General features: G+C 28.0%; 1 protein-coding gene across 4 annotated transcripts in view; it reads right to left on the minus strand.

Annotated features, from left to right (window-relative positions):
- Nucleotides 1-3,499: 3,499 nt before the first annotated feature.
- Nucleotides 3,500-24,967, minus strand: part of LOC106688002 (solute carrier family 2, facilitated glucose transporter member 1) — a 112,321-nt gene continuing 90,853 nt past the window's right edge. For 3 of the 4 annotated variants that reach the window (XM_014432258.2, XM_014432259.2, XM_014432260.2), the window contains 9 exons: nucleotides 16,666-16,764; nucleotides 14,798-14,863; nucleotides 14,506-14,656; nucleotides 11,671-11,804; nucleotides 10,581-10,794; nucleotides 8,954-9,126; nucleotides 7,263-7,475; nucleotides 6,001-6,201; nucleotides 3,500-5,032 (listed from right to left, as the gene is read on the minus strand). In XM_014432258.2, the coding sequence (XP_014287744.1) occupies nucleotides 4,886-5,032; nucleotides 6,001-6,201; nucleotides 7,263-7,475; nucleotides 8,954-9,126; nucleotides 10,581-10,794; nucleotides 11,671-11,804; nucleotides 14,506-14,656; nucleotides 14,798-14,863; nucleotides 16,666-16,764 (1,398 nt within the window). In that variant the 3' untranslated portion in view covers nucleotides 3,500-4,885. Of the gene's footprint in view, nucleotides 5,033-6,000; nucleotides 6,202-7,262; nucleotides 7,476-8,953; nucleotides 9,127-10,580; nucleotides 10,795-11,670; nucleotides 11,805-14,505; nucleotides 14,657-14,797; nucleotides 14,864-16,665; nucleotides 16,765-20,988; nucleotides 21,187-24,967 lie in introns of those variants that run through there. The other variant, XM_067047734.1, reaches the window with a different exon arrangement.

Here is a 24,967-nt window from a genome sequence, read left to right on the forward strand (position 1 = left end):
TAGTTGATCATCATCTCAGACATGATTGCCAGAAATTATTATTTATATAATACAGGTATAAATGTTATTTTTGTGTGTGCGACACTGGCCACTGCCTCGAGATATTTTTCTTGAATTAAAAATCTAGATAAATGTAGTTAGATGCTTCTAGTGTCAGGTATTTATTCCAGTCTATGAGCTTCCTTATGTTATTAAACATAACCTATATCATTACAGCCATATTATATCTTGTAGTTGTTTCATAAAACATAGCAAAAATTCTATGTATTAACCTTTCATTATAAGTAGTAATTTTAATAGAATACTATGACGAAAAACTAAATAAGGTGACCTTAATTCAGAGAAACATCAAAATAAAATAATAACAAGGAAACTTAGAAACATACATACAAATAAAGTAGTTAGTAGTTAATTCTGATAGAAGATAATATAATGTATATGCATTAGATAATACTGTAGAGATCAAAACTATACAAAATACAAGATAAAAAAATTATCAAAACACAGTGTGTAAATAAAGCAAAAAACAGTGATAGTGGTGCGGAAGAAAACTAAATGATGAGTAATTGAAATAAAATATGTAAGTGATGATTAAAAAATACATAAATAGTGAAAACAATAAAAATCAACATAATGAAATGTGTGAGAAAAAATGAGCAAGATAGAAAAACAGAATATATGTTATAATTGTATAAAAAATACACAGTAATATAGATGAATAAAAAATAAAAATAGAATGTCTGGAAAAGTGAATAAGAAAGGGACCAGAGAAAAGAGTTATGTGAGAGTAGGAAGAGGGAAGCCTTTTTTTAAAAAAGACAGAAACTTACTGACTTGGGCCGAGTTGTTGTCTATAGTGAGTGCGGAAATAGTTATTGGCACGTATAACTAAATATGAAAGACAGTTTAAATAAATTAAGTAAGGTAGAAAAAAAAATTAAACTAAAGGTTTATATAGTTTACAAAATAACTATGCAAATGGAAGGTCAGAAAATTGTAGAAAGTATAATAGAACTAAATAAATGTGTGATGAAAAAATTAAGATGATTAGTGACTAGAAAATATTTTAAGGCAAAATGAGTGCAGAAAAAAAGGCAGAATAATACAATTTTTTTTAAATTAGTAGTATAATACAATTAGGAGTTTCAAAAAATAAAAAAAAATATGGATGCTTAAACAAATTGTTGTATTTGATCAAACATTGGATAATGTGGACAATTTGAAATGTTTGGGATCAGATGTCACATGAAAAATTTTTGTTGAAGATGAAATAAAAGAAAGATTGCATATACCCCAGAAAGTACTGAATTTTCTAAATTTCTCCTGCAAAGTCAAGCTTACAATTCACTAGATAATCATCAGGCCTGTGGTGACATAGGGCAATAAAGTGTGAGGCCAAAAAAAGAATCAGAGCAATGGCAATTCAGGAATAATTGGGAGTTAATGAAGGGGTACGGCCCGATATTGCTGTGTTCATTGAAATGGCAAGAATCTTATGGCTTGGCCATGTGGAAAGGATGCCACAGATTCGCCACCCAAAGCTGCTTTATCAAGTGCTGGAAGGAAGGTGGTTTAATGATGTAGAGGAAAATCTGTGTTGAATGGGCTGAATGAAGAAGGCTTGAGGCTGACAGGAGTTGATGAACAAGGATAGTCTCATAGGCAATAGTCCTGTTAGTAGAGCCGTTGTATAGATAGGTAAAGATAAATATTAATTGATAAATTGAACTGCTATTAACATCTACATTGCTCAAAAGGTCGGGGAAGGTGGGAAGGAATAAATAGCAAAAAAAATAGAGGTGAATTTCATGTTGAAGATTAGGATCATTCTCAAGATCTCAAGCCTTCGAAATTGACTGTATCACCATTGTGCATAATGAGATTATCAAGTACAAAAATAAATATTTCACGAAAATGATTTAGGTGTGGCACAATATTTTTGCACAGTAATTTATGGATGGTATGAAAATAGTAGTAATTTTTTATTAATATATAAAAAAAGAAAAAATATGAGGAATTATGTATGGCTGACCACTAATATTCCATTGAGCATTGTAAAGATGTTGAAGCACACATTTATATATTCATTTATGGGTGTTTAGTCAATAAACTATTATTAACATAAGTTATTTTTTTTTTCTTCTCAAATTTTTATTTATTGATAAATATTAAAATCTGCCACAACATTGTTGAGCAATAGGTAATAGTGATAACTGATCACATTCATACTAAAATAAAATAAAATAAGAATAAAAATAAATGAAAAAAAAGGTACATTAAAATCTCTCTCTAAATACATACAAACAGAAGGATAAATAAAATAAACATAATCAAACTATATACTTGAAAAAATAAATAAATAAAATAATAATAAAAGTAAAAATAATCACCAGTCACATTTACATTCTCAAACACAATATTATATGTACCTCCACGTATGAGAGGTAGAGTAGAGCTCTTACATAAGTTCAATAAATATTTCTTAGTATTCTGAAAGGGCTGTTTGTACCCCAGAGAGTCAAAGCACCAACTATGACTGCCTCATGACTGGGCCTGGGGGGGGAGGGAGGGGGTGAACTTTTATTTCATGTTAAATAGTTTTATTTTGTGTGGTGGTCCCATGAAATGAAACTTGACCCTTCCGCCACGGTTAGAATAGGTTGGTTACCTGTAGATAACAATCCCCGTTTGTCAGAAATGACCCAAGTCATAAAAAAAAAAAAAAAAAAAAAATGTGAAATTTTTCAATTCCTTTAACTGGTATAATCTAAGAAACTTAAATGGAGTCCCACTTTAATTAAAGAAATCATGCAGTGTTCGCATGTGTGTTCAGAGACAAATGATGAAAAAAAAGAAAGTATTCTGCAAGAACTTGTTTTTGTCATAGCATCAAGTAATGGCAATCCATACTTTCTAATCCCTGATTTTAAATGTCTGGTTCAGTGATCAGCAATAAGATAGGAGAGAAGATGCAAACTGAATTATGGCAATTCGTGAGCCATAATTTCCCCAAAATTTCTATCACAGTGAGCTAGTGTCAGATAAAGCTGAAATCAGAATTTGAAATTATAAGACTATTGTTTTACTTCTGCTAACATTTTTGGGTCTTAAAATTTCAGATGAGTGTAAAAAATATGAAGGTTTATAATGTGTCAAATAATAGAAGATTGGACATGTGGCAAACGGATTGATTGTAAATAAAAAGACCTATGACAGATTTGTTGGAAGGACCTCTTGTTGGAAGAGGATTGGTTAAATTTCAAACAGATTGGTCTAGGAAAAGATGTTTAGAATTTTGGGTAACCAAAGCTTTCTGTGACTGTCATGCTGATAAATAATATAATTTACAACAAGAAGCATCTCTAATTTATTGTAATTAGTTAACTGGTAGTGAATTAAAATAAAAATTAAATGATGTAATAATTAGTGAATATGTTCATTTTCAATATTACTTAAAGGAAGGAAAGTAAATACAAGGTGCTAAGATAAAAACAATATGAACATCTTTTTTAAAACTTTATTTATACCAGTAAAAATGAGATCTTATAAATATAAAAACATAAAACAGTCTAAAAATAATTAATATAAAATGTAAAAATATATTACAGTTTCACAGATTCAGTCATTTTGTCTTTATGAGTATTACTTATAAAGAATGTTTTTTTCTAATAAAATATTTATAAATATTTTTATCAAAATGAAATAGCAAAATAATTTGTGTAAAATATTTCTCTTACCGGCTTACTTATCTATGCAGACTTTTAGTATAGTATGTACATTTGTAAATATTAAACATTATCTCTAAGTAAAATTGGTAAACTTCCTTTAATTTTGATTATTTTTTAATTTTATTATAGATATATTTTAAGTTTATAAGAATATATCATAATAGCAATATGAATTTCATTATAAATAAGAAACTTACAAGGAATCATAAGGCCTTAATTTGTTACATAAGCTCAAGCCAGATCATTTGGTCTAAATAAATAAATCTTAGAATCGAATGATCCGATAGAAGCATAGTAGCATTGAAGAATATTTTTGTGTTTAGAGAGGATAATCAGTAAATTACTAACTTTCAATTGTAATAAATTTTATATAAATAATAAATTATTAAAATAAAAATAAAACCTGAGGAAGTATTAATTAAATTATTCAATATTCTTAAAAAATTAAATTAAAATAATGATCAAGTTATGACTGATCTACAATCTTAACATAATTAAATTAACAATGAAGGATTCTTCTGCCTTCAAAAACAGAATTTAGGTGATAATCAATTTTAATTTCATGAGTCTGAAGCATAGCTTCCAGCATCTATAATTTTTTTTTTTAAAAAACCTTAAAAATCTGATTAAAATAAATGTTGAAAGAACTTTAAAAAACAATTGAAATGTTTAAATGGAATTCTTTTCAAAAATCTTTCAACTTTTGAGACAAAATAATTTCTATTTATCATTATGAAATTGGAATATTTTTGATTATATGAAGCATTATACAAAATTAATAACTAACAATTAACTATAACTTTTAAACAAAACAACATTTACTTTTCAGAGACAGATGGAGAATGTCTCTCTAACATTTATAAATAAAAACATTTATTTATTTAATTGTCAGTTGTTCTTCAGATCTATATCAATGATTCATTTATCTGATACACACATATTTATAGAATATGATTCTTATTTTGTATTTTAAAATTTCTTCAAATAAACAATCAAATGAGTTTTAACATAAAAAATATTGTAATAATGAATAAAATATTTGACAATCATCTCAGAATGTTTCAAATTAAAAACTGTTAGGTTGGTAGAACTTATGGTACAGTTCAGCCATTTTGTATCAGTTCAAACCTCATCAAAAGGAAGACTTCTAAATTTTATTATCCTTGGTAATTAGCTGTTCTGAACATTGCTGTAATTTCTTCTGTAGTTTTATTTTTAGTTTCTGGAACCTTTTTAAATATGAAAATGATGAATACGAACTGTAGAATTGCAAATATTAAGAAAACATAGCTTCCAATGAGTTGCTAAAACAAAAAAAGAAAGTATGATTATTACATTAATGAATAATTTCAAATAATGCCAATTTATGCCAATCTTAAGAAGATATAATAAAATTGCTTTCATTGGTAATTTTCTTAAAGAATATGATTTTTGTCTAAAAAAAGTATGTACACAGGATACTTTTGTACTATCTTTCTATTATCTATTATCATTTTATTGACAAAGTACTATTTGCATTTAATTAACCAAGTTAAATTTTATATTATTACATAAAAAGTAAAAATTCCTTAAGTTAACTCAGTGATTATAAACTTCAATGAAATACAATTGTTTTGTAATGAATAGAGACTGGATTTTCATGCAGTAAAACACCAGAAAATGTACAGTAAAAAATCAAAAATCATGCAGTAAAACTTAAAGTATGGATAAAACACACAAATCATGAAATGATAACTTGTTTGTTTAATTTATAACATTAGTATATGGAAAACTTGTTTGAATTAAATTAAACTCATTTAATACTCTATACATTTATGCAAAAATAAATAAAAGAACTAAACTACTCTGATTAGAAACCTAAAAGTTTGTTCATAATTAAAGAGCTACGAGAAAGCTAATTGTATTAAATGATTTTATATTCCTATAATGAAGGCTAGAATACAATTTTTCAACTTCTCAATTTTAAGTTTTAGACAAAATATGCAAGCCACTTTGTAGAAAGGAGTAATTAAAAATATTCTTCCAAGCACAACTCCATTTCTAATTTCACCTAAAATTTTAAATAACATGTACTTCCACTTTGCTTTAAAATTTTAAAAAATTTGATTAAAAATGTATAGATATATTCATGTAGAGGGTTGGTAGAATAGGCTAAGAAACGAAAGATGCAACTGCATGAAAATCCGGTCTCTAATAATAATCCTATCTATTATGGGTATATAATTTATACCATTTTTATATGTATATTTTTTTAATTTTCTAGTGCACTCACCTCAAGTGGCAAAAATCCAATGCCGACAATAAAATTAGCAGACCAGTTGACAGTTACTGCTACCGATGTTGCTACTGGCCTCGCCGCTTGTGTAAACAATTCAGTTACGATAAACCAAGGAATGGAGCCTGGTCCGATTGAAAAGAAAAGTACGAAAAGCAGGACGGCTACTACCGAGAGGTAGGAAACAAATGCAATTTGCTGTAAAAATAAAAAATTGTTAATTTATATATAAATAAATATATTATATCATATATTATGGAATTAAACTTTTCAAAATTGTTCACTTACAGGTCTTGGTCTTGAAATTATTTTATTTAAATTTACTTATAATTTATTATTTGTAATTAAAACTAATCATAATAATATCATTTAGTTTAAAATATACTGCATCTTTGTAATAATTGCCTGCTAGACAATATAGAGATAGAAATGGTTAGTTATACTAGTTGGATGATTGATCATAAGTTAATATGAAGGAAACGGTCAGAACTGCGGTCAAGAAGGAAGAGAAAATAGTAATAACTTGTTATTTATGCTCTGCCGATGTTTTGACCTATGTTGTAGATCTTCATCAGGGTTGTAGGTGGGAACGTAAATAGAGATTCCTCAAATGGCAGTAACAGAATGATTTTAAATGAAAAATGAGTCTAATATCTATGATTTCCTTTTTCTATGATATCATCTCCTTCACATAAAACAATGGAATACATTGAGGGTATATTCTTTGATTGAAAGTTTCACAACAGAGAGGCAATGGATGAATCGATCATTTGGAGCCCAACTGACTCAACTTAAGATGTGTAGGAAATCAACTACTCTGAATAAATTTAGAGATAAATGAAAAAACAACATATTTTTAGTTGTTTTGCATCTTTTTTAGATATATTTAACCATTTAAAAATATGGTCAATCATTTATGTATATCATAAAAAAAACAAAATATTTTACAAGCAGTAGAGCGCTCAACTCAGAGCAATTTATAAAGTATTAGCGAATATTTAAGTCTATTACCAAATAATGGTTATTATTCAGTCAAAAAAACTGTATTTAAACTTCTTAGTTTTCAGAAAGGGGTACAAATAAAAATAAATTAGTTCAATTTATGCTCGGTAACGATTTTATGCTCTATAACAGTTTATAAATTGAAAAGACTCTGATAATTTTCTTAGTAATAGTTCTTGAATATCAGCATTTCTAACTATATATTGTCATGAAAAAACAAAAAAAAGGCTAATATTTATGAGAAAATATATACTAACCGTGTTCAAAAGGCAAAATACAAGAAGAAGTGTTGACAATAGCATGCCACTAAAACCAACCAATAACAATGTCTTTCTTCCAGCTTTCTCTACAAGTACAAGAGATACTACGGTCATTGCTGAGTTCATCGCTCCCATGCTGAGAGTAGCGTATTGTGCTGCGGTCTCTGACAGTTGAGCACTCTTGAATATATTAGTTGAATAGTACATGGCCTGAAAATAATGCATTAAAGTCAAATAAAATTGGAAATAATTTAATAACTATTATGTACGTAATTAATAAATACAAGTTTCAATGAGATTAATTTTTATAAATGGGTTAAAATCAAAGTCCGAAATTGTTATTAATTTTTTTCTCCATAAATTTCAGAATAACTGTTACTTCACAATTTTTATTTTCAAAATTAAAGGATGATTGTTATGGCACAATTTTTATTTCAAAATACTATCTGGTAAAAATTGTTACACAGCAGTTGAATAAAAATTGCTCTCTAAAAAAATTCTTGTTTAATCTTAATTAATCAAATATAACAGTTAATTTGTGACTTTTATAAGAAACTGATATTCGTTAACACAATTAAATGTGAATAGATCATGACACGAGGTAATCTGTTTTGTTTGACAGTCGTTAAAATATAATTATGTACAATAAATTTTACGATATTAATACATGTATCTTAATATTTATATCTCTGAAGTACTTTAAGTTGGTATTCACAATTTAAAATTTTATAGGCAATCCCAAGAAACTGGTTTTTGACTATTTGAAAATTAAATTTTAATTCTCAGTTCATTACCAATAAATACTTTAATTTTATTTTTTGTTGATATAATTAGATACCTAACAGGAGAAACTTTTAGTTAAATTCAATTTACTTGACTGAGTGTGTACACTTACTTATTTTTTTCTAATTCATTCTCTCGTTTGTTTGCATTATTTAACATTTTTTTTTAATGTTGTAACGACTGTATCGTATTCTAGTTAAAATAAACAGTTTCGATTACGGGTAATCTAATTCCTATGAAAGTGTTCATAATATATTTTATTGGAATTAGAAATACATAATATCTATTGTATAAATCATTTGATTCTGTAAAACTCATTTAATAAAAATTAGAAATATATATAATACAAATTTTGTTGGTAAACTCATTTTTTTTTTTTTTTTTAATCACATTTTAAATAAATCCATACAAAGAGTATTTTTTATTTTTATGTATACTGTTTTCACTTATAAATGAACAATCTTATAATTTTAACAATTTAAATCATATTGTTGAATATTTTTACACCATTTTTCCAATTACTTCTGTAATCTGAACTTTTCAGTAATCCGAACATCCCCCTGTATCAATTAGTTCCGGATTACTGATATTACACTGTTCTTTGTTAGTGATTCACATAAGTAGCAGGTACACCAAAATGTGATAAGCATAAAATATTATGTACTTAGGACCGCTATTGTAGCCATTGACTTTGGCTTCAATTAAATTTACTCATTTGGTTTCATTCTTCCATGACTTATCTCGACAAAATTTCTATGCTGTTCAACCTCCTTCGTTTCTTTGCTGACAATAGAGTCTTCCTTTTCCCATACTCTTTTTTTTGGCATATAATTCTATCTCCAAATTAGGCATAATGTTTTATGATAAATGATTATCTGTTATGGTAATACAGCATTAATACTTACAGCATTGATTCCAGAAAATTGCTGTGCGAGCATGAGAGCTGCGGAGATGAAGAGAGGTGCTCTTAAAGAGGGGTCACTGAGGATTTGGCGCAAGGAAATCTTATCTCCGCCTTCGCTTTTCATTGCTTCTATCTCCTCGTGAACATCCAAATCTCCTCTCAACCAAGTTAGAACTATAACAATAATATTTTTTATTTTAAATTTACAATATAGTATAATGTGTTATTATGGTCTATTTATATCTGGGTAGGGCATGAGAGGAAATTTTTCTATTTATGTGATAAAAGGTTACTTACAGCAGTCTTTAAATATCCTTTTATATTTTTAAGTAGACTGTGTAATATTTTATATTTTAAATATTAAAGGTTAAAACAATTTCAGATAAAAAATAAAATTTACCAAAGGGAATAAATTTGTTAGCTTAATTAAATTAATTAAATTGAAATCTTTATTCCTGGTACTTTGGCCAAATCTAAATGTTTTAGTACTGTTGGAGTGGCATGTTTTATGTTCCTGATGATAACAATATAGTAAACATTTGCTAGATTTAATGGCAATAAAAAGTGAAAGAAATATATTTGAACAATCATAAATACGTTGTCTTATAACTCAAATTTAAATTAACCTATTAGAGGCCGATTTGTATATTTGGTGTGATTTACATGATAACATAAAAATTTTTAGTTCAACATTTTTATGCTACAACACTAGAATTATATATCATGAATTCATATTTGATGGAAGAAAAGGTAGTTCATTTTTGGTTTCTGTACACCAAAAAGCATACATAAGGAATAGATGGTTGGAAGCGCAATCAGGAAAGCTGACCACTAATAAATGGTATTTACTTCTTTGTTCCATCATTTCAGCCTGAATTTCAGGCTTTCTTCATGGATAAGCACAAACAAGAGAACAACCATGTTACAATTAAACAGTATAAATAGAAAAATATTATCAAAAACAAACATAAAAAATACAAAAAAAGATTAAAAAAAAAAAAAAAAAGAAGGAAATCAGACTTCCACATATATATAAATAATAAAAATGAAAATCATGAGAAAAGCGAGAAAGAAAAAATATAATGGAAAGCTTGAAAACACAAAAAATGTGTAAAATAACACAATAAGTTTTTCAGCACTTAGTGATATTTTCTGCAACTGTTGGTAAGTTTTATCTTATATTGTTCTTATCTCCTAACCCTTTATTCCACTTTATTTTCCTTTATATTTCATTCTTACTCTTCTCATGATTTTAGTTTGTATTGTTTACATACATGTACTAATTTGATTTCCTTTTTTTTTTCTTCTATATTTATTCATAATGTTTTTATCATATTTTTTTTTGATATGCTGTTTTATTTTAATTTTAACATGGTTGTTGTCTTGTTTGTACTTAGTCCTGAAGAAGGCATGATATTCAGATAGAAACTTCTGCACAATAACATGAGTACCAGTTATTAGTGTTCGACTCTCTTGGATGTACCTTTCCTTTCCATCTTTTCCTCATCTATGGTCAATTCAATCAATCAATCAAATACATTAAAAAAATATATAAATCAGCCAAAATCATTAAATCAAATTCTTGGTTGTCGATGTGGGTTATAAATATATACTTAGTAGTTACCTACCTTGCTTAGCCTTTAGTTCATTTCCTGTACTTTGGAGAACATGTTTCGGCGATTCGGGGCACATCGGGAGGGTGGCGAGCTGGAGAACTGCTGGGACAACGGTGAGAGCCAACAGAACAGGCCATAACAATTCACTTCCGAGGAGAGCAGCCAGACCTAGGATCTGTGATAGTGCAATGCTGATAGTAATTACTAGCTGATAGACAGTCCCCAACTGTAACAGAATTCGTTTTGCTGTAATAAAGATAATATAGGAAAACAAAATATAACTAACTACCTTCATAAAATCTAGTAACAAACTAGGCCTCAAAATAAATACAAATAAAAAAAAATATAGGGAAAGTTTTGCAACTAGAGGCTACACTGATCCTGGCTTAGTATTATAAAAAGACCATAAAAAGTACTATTTTTTTATTTTTTAATTTCCAGTCTTCTGGCATGATCTCCTTTACTACAAGTTAGTACACATTTAATTTTTTTCAATTGATGTGAATTTAGCATAGAGTTAATATATAACTGTGGGAATACTGAATTCCTATCTATTATTTCAACATTTTAAAATTAATATTATATTTGAATTCTCTGACTTTTGGTTTTCAGCTCTTGCTTTCAAAATGCATAGTCGATGTGTGTCTGGTCATAACAAACCAAATTATTAACAATTGTTGACCAGTTAAAAAAACTTTTCCAATTTTTATTATTATTATTTTTAATAGTTTTTTAACTAGATTATCATCAGGTGATAGGATTTCTTCTATAATCACATGTGAATGATTTTAATGCTCAGTTCTCAGATCGATTTATAAAAGTTATTGAACAACTTTTCTTGAGAATGTTATACTATACTGGTTCAATTTACAATCAGAATGATTTGTGATATTAGTCATTCTACTCTTCTATGTGTCATGTATACTCATATAATAATATTAAATCTAAAGTCAAATAAAACTAAAAATATTAACTGATACAATGATAAATAAATGGAAATTGGTAAAAAACAATATAAGAAATAATGATAAATACATATTATTGAAAATAAGATATGTATGTAATATTAAATGTTCAAATAACTTCAATTATATTAACTTACTGCACCACGAAGGCTCACTGGTGATATTTCGGTCAGATAAACTGGTGCAAGGCCAGCATTTAATCCAGCGTTGACACCAATAATAAATCTTCCAAGAATAAGAAGTTCATAAGATGAAATCAACTTCGAACAACCTGAAAAAATTTTTGCATGACAGGGATAATTATTGCGATTTATATTACCAATTATGAATAACAATTTTAATATAGGTTTTTGTTCGTTCCCTTCCTCTTTTAGAGCTATGGGTAACAATCATAAGATATTTAATCATAAATATTCCTCACGACAATTTTGATTTTGGGTTTCAGAAAACATTTTTCTTGAAAAGCTACTCATTTATTTTATCTGAATCAACAAAAAATTTAAATTTATTCATAAATAAAAATATTAATAATAAAAATTTAATTTTTAGTTATTAAATAAATCAAAAATTAGTATCCAATTCTGTCTCAACACTTTATTTTTCACTAGTCCAACGTTTCGGCCATTCTAGCCATCTTCAATACAATCTCTTCCTCACATTAATTTAAAGTTTCTTTTGCAGGCTATTCTGTCCAGGTCATTTTCTTTATTATAAGTTACAAGCCTATTTATTTAAAATTTATAATCATTAACATTTAATTTTCCTCTATAAGATTATCAACAATTAAATACACCACCATATAACAAACCATTTATCATGGTTATATTTATATATAGTTATATGGTGGTGTATTTAATTGTTGATAATCTTATAGAGGAAAATTAAATGTTAATGATTATAAATTTTAAATAAATAGGCTTGTAACTTATAATAAAGAAAATGACCTGGGTAGAATAGCCTGCAAATGAAACTTTAAATTAATGTGAAGAAGAGATTGTATTGAAGATGTCCTTGAAGATAGCTAGAATGGCCGAAACGTTGGACTAGTGAAAAATAAAGTGTTGAGACTGAATCGGATACTAATTTTTGATTTATTTAATAAATAATTACCTTGTCTCAAAAATTTTTGAAATAATATAATTTAATTTTTAGTTTAATGATATATCTTGTTAACTAATACTTGGTTAATCGAACATCTTAACCAAACCAGCAACACGATAATTTTCATTGTTTACTATAAGGACTATAAGTAAGACTATAGTTTCTTTTTGCTTTCATTTACTTATATATACAATATTTAGTAAGAGAAGTAATGTTGTTGTCATGAAAAATTTTGAATCTTTGTTTTCAATGGAAATAGATATTTTTATGACCTCTGAGTAAAATTAACCGAGTACTGCAAAATGACTGTTTTATCTATGTTAGCTAACAGACTAGCTCAAAAAAAAGATAAACTAATTTTTATTTTGGACTCCCTCGGTTTCATACATCATCACCTGCATGTAAATTAACTCTGGTATTATTCATTATTGTTTTTTTGCTTAGCTTTTTTTTTAACCAATTTATTTGTTTATTCTAACATATTTATTCATTTATATGTTTTATAAATTTATGTATGAGTTGTTTTTAAATTTATTTATTTTTTTTATCAAACTGTTCTACTACTATTATTGTTTTGTTTCTGCTTTATTTATATGTTGCTATCTATTGATTATGTCTGTTAATTTGCATAATTGATCAAACGGTTGTTGTGAATCACTGGAGGGGAGAGGTATGAAGGAGTGAAACAGGGAGAATAATCTATTGAACAAATTGGTAAATTGTTATTTGGCTTTGTGCAAGAAGGAGGAAAACAAATATATAGGGGGAAAAAATTTTTTTGTTAAGAACAAAAATGTATTTGAAGTGTATTATATTTAGTTTATTGTTAATTATTGTTTGAAAAATGGAAAATATTAATTAATGTATTGTATATATGTCCAGTTATGCTGTGTGTTATAGCAACCCAATGTATTTGGGCAGCATGGCCAAATAAAGCATTTCTCTCTATATTTGGCAGATATTTCTGAAATGTAAACCAATTTTTTTGGCAAAATTGAATTACCGGAAGTTTAAATAATAATGTAAACATAAATATCAATAATAGCCAAATGGAAATAATAAAAAAACATTATCTAGCAATTAAAGGAAATAAATAAATTATATTTATGTGGATTAAGGGTCATGCAGGAATCTCAGATAACGAGTCAGTAGATAAAATGCCTAAATTAGCCATTACAACAGGTCAGCCAGTAGACACTAAGTTGCCGTACATGGATTATTGTAAAAAGATTACATTAGATCAGATAGAAAGCTAGCAAAAACAATATCGGGAGTACCCTACTGGGTTCTATAAAAATATATTTTTTCATATCTTTCGAAAACTGTGGTTCTCACAAGCAAATATAGAAAAGGACATCATAAAAACATTGTGATAGTATATTAATAGTATCAGACTTTACAAAAATATGTTACATTCATAAGTATTTGAAATCTATAAATAAAAATGTATAACAGATATGGTATAGTACATTAGTAAAACCGATATATTTAACTTAATAAATATTAAGAGTAATGTAGGGATCAACTGCCCAACAGTAATATCATGGAATATAATTAATTAATATAATTAGTATATGGAATAAACTAATGCCACCCACAAAAGTCAGTAATATACAAATGAAAATGTATGTATTACTATCCTAAATAATAAAGAAGTTGCTGTTTTGAAATGAGCAAGGATGTTGGGTATCCATCAAAGTATGTGAAAGTGAAAATTGTGTGATGTACACATCGCTCTAGAATTTGTATATGAAGGTAAATTTAGAGATGATAGTGGGAACGTAATCGAAAAACAAAAATTGTTTAATATTGATATTCTTGGTTTGGTTTATTCTAGACAATAAAAAATAATTACTATACTTTATACTCACCCATACATATTGCAGCTATGACAACCAAAATATTGTTATACAACAGGGCCCCTTTCCTTCCAAACTTATCTGCGACTATTCCTACAGTACAGCCACCAATCATACCTCCTACACAGAATATGGAAACTGCTATCGACCATATCATTGTCACCTAGTGAAATAATAATTTTGTATTTTTCAAATTATATTAGTTATTAGAAATATCAGAAAGTATTAAAATAGTTTTTAAGCTTTTAATAATAAAATAATTAAATTATTAATATGGTTTTAAATAATTAGAATATTGGCTTACAGTGCCCTCAGTAGTTGGCTCGCCACTTCTCTCTGCCTTTACGTTTGAAATCCATTGTGATATAAGCTGGAAAATATAGATTAAAGTTAGTAAATACAATCTATTGCTTAAAAGTTAAATAAAATATAATAACATAAGAAGAATTTTGAATGAATAATAAAAATTATAAGCTATCACTGAAGGGAGCACAAATAAGTAAATAATATATTTTTTTTACTGTGTGTGAACGTTTCAACATAATTAGTCGGCCATTTAAAATACAAAATACAATCAACATTTAGTAGAATAAAAAAAAGAGTAAAAGAAGAAAAAAGTATGGTAATATAGGATTATGTAAATTATGTGATACATAAAACTTGTGGGTGTAAGTCATGAAACAATGAAATGAACATCAGGAGAAATAAATATAATGATATGTAACACGCCATTTTCCAATTTTGCTTGATTTAACAAATTTTTTATCTTAAGTCTCCTTTTTCTGTTTAAATAAATGCTTCACAAGTAAGATAATATCGTTGTTAATTCGGGATTCTGGGAAGGATGGCATAGGTAACCTTTCCTTCTACTATTTTTGGTGTTGTGATCTTCCAGAAATTGTGACATGTCATACATTGACCAATTAATGCTATAAGTATATGATATGAAGTATATAAGTAAAGGTAACAAAATAAAAATTTATATTTTCTCTCTATTATATAAAAATGTTTTTACTGATCACCATATAATATTTTTATAACAATTAAAGAGGAATAATAAAAGTGGGTCATCAAAAATTGAATTTAACGGATTTAGAATGAAGTTTTTGAAAAAAATAATAAATGAAAGAGTTATCTGCATCAAATCATTCAGACTGTAACCGGAGTTGCAGTATTATACCCACCCTTTATAATAATATATATCCGTAGTTGTATAATTTTTAAAATGGGTATTGGTCCACCGTTAGGCAGACAGAGGGCACTCCTCTAATATTTATAATATTGATAATTTATGTTCAAATCATTTAAATTTATATTATTAATTTATAATTGGCAATTTACTTTTTCAATTAATGTTTTGGTAAAATTTTTATCATTTTTTTCTCCTTTCTATGTATTTTATTGAATTTAGTAAAAATAAAATAGAATTTTTACCTTTTTTTTGTATGATCATAAAATATTTAAAAATAAAATTTTCTAAAGAACGTCTTATCACATATGTATATTAATTACATTAGAAAAGAAGACTGTTTAGGCGCACTCTATGAGGATTTTTTTAAAACTATATTATGACCAAATAGAAGATATATTATTATTATTTTATTAAAAAACGAACAGCCAGAAAAATTATTTATTATAAACTTATATTTTATATTAAATGCTAAACTTTAATTTTCCTTATTTTGTTATCTTTACGTGTATATTTTTATATAATTCATTATATCTTACATATTCCTATGTTTCTTACATACCTCTAGATATTTATTTTCATTTTTAATTATTTACATAAAAGTTTGATTTATTATAATAATTTATATTTCATACTGTTTATGCTATTCTTATTTCCTAGTTTTTTATATACCCCTGATGAAGACATATAACTTAGGCCAAAATTTAATTTTTCAATCTTCTGTTCATTGATTGCAATTCCCGACCATCCTCTTCTTATATTAAATCTTTTTTTTTTTAATAATTGATTTATTGTTATTTACAACTGTATACATATATACACATCAAGTAAATTTCCTGTAAGTTATATTATGACATGATACAAACATGTGGAGAATCTACCCATTGATAGAACTCTAATATGTTAAATATACGTACAACTATATCTCTACTATTAAAAAAAAAGTAATGATTAATTGACCAAAACTGGAATTAACATCTTACATCTTGGGGAGAATTGATAACACCAGTGTTGTAGCCATGTTGAAAAGCTGATCCAAAGGCTGCCGCTGCTACAGCAAACACCAGCCGACTGGTCAGTTCCTGAAATCAAGAATTTTATTAGTTAAAATTACCATAAAAAATAACTTTTTAGGAAGGAACTAATGAATTGTTGTTCAGTAAAACTTATTTCTACGAAACATTAATTTTTTATTAAACAAGTAAAATTTCAAATCTCTCATTTGTAAAAAATAAATAAATATAAAAAATATTATTGAATATGATTAAATAATGAAGATTGTCATTTATTTAATTTTTTTATGGTGGTAATAAAGTAATTGCCTCTCTCTGGAACTGTTAGACCTAACTAGCTGTTAGTGCTTGATCATTCTTTTCAAAAATTTTTGCGGTTTTAAAAAACAAAATTGTTTGAACTCAGTAATCTGTTTATTTTCTTTTATTTTAATAAACATAAGTATTGAAAAAATTAATGCTCAAGATAACAAAAACAAGTCTGGCCAGCTGTGACATAGAGAGAAGTGGAAGGGGTATTTTCATCTAACCAAGTTTTTAAAATTTTCTACTTTGAATTTTTGATAATTTCTTTTCCTAGAGGGTACTGTAAAAATTTTGAGATCCACTAAGATTTATGAAGTGATATTATTATACATAGATTATATTTAATTGAGCACTATAATGCATTAATAGAAAGGTTCAGTACTGGAAAAGGTTTGACTAGGGGTATAACTGCTTAGTTATAAAGATGTTATCTCTTTTAAATTAAATAGAGTAATGCTGATGTTATCTAAGCTTTCTGCCTTCAATTAAATATGTATTTAAAAAAATATATAGTTAATCAATGGCTCCCAGAGGCCAAGAAGTGGGTGAGATGGAAAAGGAACACTCAAATGACAATAAAGATGGAAGTTCAGATTGATCGGGTAGAGGTAATATTGGCGTGTCAGAAATAAAATAACATTTTTTTAAACATTTGTAATGAAATAACTTGAAAACTAAAAATCGGAGGTGTGAGGGAAATGTTCAGCATTTTATCCTCTTTGTAATGAGCTATAATTCATAATTGTATCCTGACCTTACACAAAGATAGAGAGGCGAAAAGTAGAACAGATAGCGCCAGAAATGAAATAACATGTTTTTGAATGTTTGATAAACTCATAATTAGAAAGTTCTACAAGAATTTGTACAATTGGCGCAGTATTTGAAAACATTCAATCAAATATTTACATTTCTTATTTTAGCTATCAAAAGCCATTCAGATCAACATTTTCTAATAATACGAGTGATAATAAAATAATAGAATAAATATCATTATTTCATTTTGTATTAATACATTGTTCAATTTTCAGAATTACTGCCACCATTTTATTTTTTATTATTTTAGTTCCTGTTTTGACCGCCACCCGGAACATGTTCCTTCATCAATTACATAAGATAAATTAAAAAAAAAAAATTTCTATTTTGTATTGGACGTATTCCAAAGAGAGTACCGTAGACCAACTAATAATGATCAACAGTAAAAGTACAATTTGCTACGGAAAAAGAAATGCTTGCCACGTTCAAAGGTGAACAATACTTCCACACCATTTTAATTGGGTGCATAATCACCTCTAATTCAAGGCTAATCATCTACTGTTAGGGAAAAAGATTTATTTAGTGGCACGAGCCGTTTTTGAAATAGAGGCGTATCATTACGACACAAAACTACGTCATTATTTTTTACTTTTCATGTACCTATACAGTGTAATCTCAGTAATTACATTTTTGTTTTTAAATAAAAGTTCTCTTTTTTAAGGACATTTTTAACAAGTTATTGAAATTATTGTAAAAATCGGAAGTGGACATTTTTATATAGCTTCGATATTGGGAAATATAATTTCTATGCAAGTATTCATAATATATTTTGTTGGAATTAGAAATATATTATATCTATTGTATGAATTATTTGGTTCTGTAAAACTAATTTAATTAATAGTAGAAATATGTATAGTACAATTTTTTTTTGATAATATATATTTTTTTATCACGTTTTAAATAAATTCATACAAAGAGTATTTTTTATTTTTATTTAAGATTTTTTTCACTTATAAATGAACAATCTCATAGTTTTAACAAATTAAATCATCTCTTATTATACTGGGGATGTAAAAGAAAACAATAAAAAAAAAAGAAGTAATTTATTAAATCGTCAAATTTCCAATGACATAATACAAAAAATTAAATAAATAATAATAGTAATGTAATAAATATTAATACATACATAATACAGAAATGTATTATGTATACTTTACTTCGTCTTTTTCTTTAGATTGTCTTGTGGCATTGTAAGGTGTTGATATAAGTCCAGTTAAGATAGTGTAGTCTAGTTTAACTAGATTTTTTGGAATTTTTTCACACCATTTTTCCTAATACTTTATGTAATCCGAACACACCCAGGTTACCGAGATTATATATGGTGTATATATTAAGGGAATCATTACGATCGTATAAAGTTTCAATTTCGAATTTTCGACGAAATGAAGCGATTTGAGCTCCACTCAGTCCAAATAACCTCGCAAAATGGTCTGAGTGTGTGCTTGAACAGCCCAGCAAAAATAAACAACGAAAAGTCGTTTGACTGATCGGAAGTGCCACTTTATGGAATTGATTTTCTCAAAAACTCGATATATCAATGGTTAATTAAATTGTCTTTAATATCAGCTAGGCTTTATCCTCACTGAAATAGTCTGACGGATTAAAATGACAAAATTAAAAAAAAACTTCATCTAAAATACCTGTAATTTTGTTTAATCGAAGATGGTTGGGGGGTTCGGTTAGCAAAAAAAAAAACATAAATAAACAAAAAATTATTTATTTATGCCGACGTTTCGTCCTGAGTTTCAGGTCTTCATCAGAACTATAGAACAAAAGAAATAACAACCATCATTTAGAGAAACATAAAATTGAAAAGTATACAAAATATTGAATTGAATAATACAAAATAATTGATAGATAACCTTGGAATTATACAGTAACAGATATAATAAATACATAATATTATATTTATCCTTCACTGTTATCTATCTGCTGCAGTCTAATTCCATGGTTATCAATCAATTATTTTGCATTATTCAATTCAATATTTTGTATAATTCCGACTTTGTTTGTATACTATTTCTGTTCAATTTTATGTTTCTCTAAATGATGGTTGTTATCTGTTTTGTTCTATAGCCCCCATGAATACCTGAAACTCAGGTCGAAACGTTCTCATAAATAAATAATGTTTGTTTATTTATGTTTTTTTGCTGACCGCACTCCCCGACCATCTTCAATCAGTAATTTACGGTCAACTATCTACATCTCATTATAATTTTGTTTATTTGAAATAATTAAGCACTTCATATTCATACTGGTAGTAAAACTGGATAAATCTAAACTATGCAAGGAATTTATCATTAAATTAATTAAAGTTAATGAGATAAAAGGAATATTTCCAGGTTGCTACTATCTGATCTTGTTTTTCTTTATTTTCCATTATTATTTAGGATTTTTTATGTTAAATATTATTTTTTCTAAAATCTCTGGCTTTGTATAGACATATAATAAGTATTTATATGAAAAGAAGATGTTTGGGAGTGTGGTCAGTGAACAACACAAATAATAAATTACTTCTTTATTAGTGCCAACGTTTCGTTACGTTATTTACTAATTACTTATTCTGTTTTACTTAACTTTATATTTTGTTTCGTTATTCTAGTATTTTACTTACATATTTCATCAATTACATATATTTTTTTTCTCTATCTTTTTTTTCCATAACTATAATTATTTAAAAAAAATAAAATATTCATATTTCTTTTGCATTACATAACTTAATATTTTTATTTCCTTGATCCTTATTCCTTATTTTCTAATCATTCTATATATCCTTTTATACTTTGGTTGTTATATTGTATTTTTGTTCTTAGCCCTGATGATGCGCCTAGAAATTCTGGCGTTGACACTAATAAATAAATTTTATACTTATTTGTATTCTTCACTGACCGCCCCCCCCCCCTCCCAACCATTATTAGGTATTTTTCTCATCATTATAATAAGTCTTTATTACTACTCTTATTTCCGGAAATATTTATTTTCAACTTGAAAAAAAAATTTCCTTTCATCTCTTTAAGTTATTGATAAATTCCTTTCATAGTTTACATTTATCTATTTTTTCGCTAATATACTACTACTACTTCATTACTACTATATCATAATTAATTTCAATATATTACAATTATCATGGTTATTTTTAATAATTTACCACAAATATTTTCAGAAAAAACTTACGGAAAGCAAACATTTTTCAACGCATGTGTGGATCCGGTTTTTGATGTTTGCAGTTTCTATATCAAACGGCATGGAACTGTTCTCCTTTCTCACCTTTGGCTCCAATTTGGGGCAAGATACTTTTTCATTATTTTCCAATTCCCAATCGGGAATAAGCCGGATTTGTTCACTAGTCAATTCCATTGTTAGGTATTTACTGAGGGGAAATACATTGCTAGTCCCCAGCAAAAATATACCAATAAAAAGTTAATCGTTTAATACCCATCTAACATTGATTAGATGGTTATATAATGTGGAACCTGTAGCCACTAAAGTAAATAGATTCCTACGTCACGATAAAAATGGCTATGCTAATTCAGCTGATAAGGGATTGGACAAATTAGATGAGGAAATATATGAAAACAAGAAATCATATGTGGAATTAATTCCCACAAAGACGGAGTTTAAATAATTTTTAGTTCAGCATCTTGAAAATTAAAAAAAAAAAATTTGTGTGAGAAAATTATAGAAAATGTCAATGTAACAAATTTGAAAAAAATTTACTTTTGGAAGGTAGGCTCATTTTGGAATCAATACTGACTTTAATTCTAAGTACCGCTGAAAAAGCAATGTATAACTATTAAATGTACATATGTCAATCAGAAATCAAATTGAAGCTATATAAATAGACCATAAAGTAGTTTCTAATGATTATCCTTGTAGGAGTAGCAGTAAATAAATCTCCATTATTTGAAAAAAATGTTAGTTTTAAATAAAATGGCGGAGAAATATTTGCTGCTTTACCATAAAAAAAATTTTCAATTATTGAGCCCTATCTCACAAGATAAATGTAATAGTGTATGAAAAAGTCGTTAGAGCTGTCGTCACATATTTGGTCAGAGACCTGAGTGATATCTAAGGCATCAGAAAGAAGTTGGCATGGAAGAAACGCGTTTTGCGCAAGATCTATGGTATGTGATATCTATGGCATTTATCAGTATGTGAACATGGGCAATGGAGAATCCCTACTAACGAAGAGGGACGTCAGATGTACGCAAAACCGGATTTGGTTTCGAAAGCTAAATCATATGAATGGTTCATGTAGCACGAAGGCTCAGAAAATCAGTCCACATCCGCTTACTCCAAGACTGCCGTGGTGGAAGCCGTGGTAAAGGAAGAGCACACTAGACGAAGCGGAAGAAATATGGCATTAGAAGATGGTAGATGTTTGCTCAGGATAGGAGAAAGCGAAGGAAAATTATTAGGGAAGCGATTATAAAATATGGATGATAATAAAGTTTTTAAAAAAGAAAAAAAATTGAATTTCTCCTTGAAATGTAATTGAGAAGATCTAGGATTTTGAGCTTTTCAATTGTTTTACCCCTTCATTTGTTTTGTTATATATTTTAATTTTTTAAAACCAATCTTCTAATTTCCTTCAGCATTATATTTTCTGTAAGTTGATCCCACAGAGAATTAAAAAAAAAATTCAAGTTGGTGGTTAGAAAAAAATATGCATTTTCAATAAAATTTTTTTTAGAATTTTAGAATATCAATAAGTTACCATGAACAAAGAAAACATTCAAGCCCTGTCTTTGTGGGAGTTAGGTGCACACAAAAATCGATTTACAAATGCTGTATTACATCGTGGGTGAGAAATAATAATGTATGGTAGAATCAATTCTGGTCAATTTGGTTTGTAACCAAAAATAAAAACAACGGTCAATCTGCCATTTTATGGTTATTTTGTTTTCATATCAATGGCACATCACAATGGTGCATTTACATTAGCAAGTACATTTCCACTAGCTTTACTAAAAATACACTTAAAGCTTCGCTTTTTCAGAAAAATTATAACTTTTCAATTAATTTTCCTAACGGTGAGGGGCTTTAATTGTATTGCTTATAGTTTATACTAGTTGGAAACGTACTAAGCATCACTGTGATGCAAGCCATCAATATCAAATATTTTGAAATATACTTATTTGGCTATTATGCTAAAACATCTTTGTAGGTAGCATACAAAAAAAAAAATTATGCTGACCTGAACAATTTAAAATAAAAATAGGATTGTAGAGGATTTAAATTATTTTCAGGGACAGAGTATAAGTTAATTCGAAACTGAGGGATTAATCACACCCACCTACGCAAAAGGGACCAACCTACATTTTATTTTATAATTTATAAGCTATATCAATATTTTTTTCATTTTACTACAAAACCCATGGCTCTATCTATATCTAATGGTGATATAGAGGAACGCTGTGCCGTGTATTCGTGTTGTGAAATTAATATTTATCGATATAGCTTAAAAGAAACAATCTCGCCAAAACGTCGGTTGAATCCTTATTAGACATCTGGATTCAATTGTAAAATCCTCTTGGCCGACGTTAAAAGCTTCCATTACTTCCTCTTACCGGATTGATAACATTATCAATCGATTTAAGGAAGCATTCGTGAAATCTCTTAAATACCTTGAAAAAATAAGGGGGATTATGTATTAACATAAACAAAACTGAAGTGATTATTTCTACTTAACGATAAACGACACAAGTACAACAGTAAAAATCTAAGTCGAAATAAATAAAGATTAAACAAAATTTTCGGTGATGCAGAAATAGGAGGAAATATATTAGAATAGATAGAGAATCTTAAATATTTAGATACTGTCGAAGCGGTTGAGTTAGATCTGTCTCCAATTTATTGTTTTGAACTTTTGACCAGAAGGCCTTGACAATGCATGTTCACAATAGGTAAGGTAGTTGATTAGGAGGTGATTAGACTGGATGAGACAGACGAGTGCCAGCCGTAGGTTCTTTAAGGATGGTAACCTCGTCCTACAGGGTACTATTCTTGTAGGTATGAAGGAGGAATGCAAGCCTGGACGGTAACCTCGTCCTACAGGGTACTATTCCTGTAGATACGAAGCAGGCTGGTAGGCCCGGCGAGTAGCCTGCCGCCGGATCCTACAAGAGAATTAAAGGTAGAGGAAGGAGGAGTTGACCATCAAGAAACAAACGTGAAATAAGACTCTTCATATCAAAATAGTTTGGAAGAATACACTGAATGTCTTATTTGCTGTCCCAAGAAGGTACTATTCCAGGACCATCGGTGGGGTATTGATTCTACTAACGATACAAAGGCCGGTGAGGCACCGCGTGTAAGAACTTACTTTTTTGTGATGTATTCAGTGTATTATTTTTTAGAAACTTTATTTATTAAGTAAACATATTTTTAATTATAATACTATTTACATGTTTATTTACAACATTGTAAAATAATTTACAATTTACTGAGTACATTTGACTAGAGAAAACAGGTGGTGCTCCAAGGTGAAACGAACTAAAGCATTTCGTCTTGGTGGGAAGCGATAGCAGTTTCGGCGGCTGTAATAGTTACAGTCTAGACCGCAGGTAGCGCGTCGCTACAGTACTAGGGCAACTAGAAAAAAGAAATTGGATGGAGAAATGAAGACAAAAAATGCTCGTTGTTTTTCAATTTCGAAATTGTTCAACTCGCTCCTTCTGTCCAGAAACATTACAGTTATAATTCACGAAACTATTATCCTTCTTACTGTTCTTTGCGGATGCGAAACGTGATCACTTACATTAAGAGATGTGGAGTGCTTAATTTTAAAGATTTTCAAAAATAAATAATTACGTAAAATATTCGGACCGAATAAGGCCGAATATAAACACCGACTATTTTATTTGTTAATATTTAAAACTGTGTTAAAAATATATAATATAAATTAATTTGATGTTTGTTATCCAATAGTGTGATACAGACCTGTGGAGAATCTACCCTTTAATAGAACTCCAATAATAAAGAGGAGAGGATTTCGAGTCCATCTTCTTTTCAGCCCCCTGGGAGGATTATTAATGAAGGAGGAGCCAGGTTAGAAAAAAGTTGATTTGGGTAGTTAGGAAGTTACTCATGGAAGGATAGGGGTCTGCTTCAGGTCAAATCGGTTTTTCATTGATTTGAGGCAAAGTAAGGA

Source organism: Halyomorpha halys, unplaced genomic scaffold (genome assembly GCF_000696795.3).
Source record: "Halyomorpha halys isolate HHAL.00 unplaced genomic scaffold, Hhal_1.1 Scaffold1036.1, whole genome shotgun sequence".
In the NCBI taxonomy this organism is placed as follows: Eukaryota; Metazoa; Arthropoda; class Insecta; order Hemiptera; family Pentatomidae; genus Halyomorpha; species Halyomorpha halys.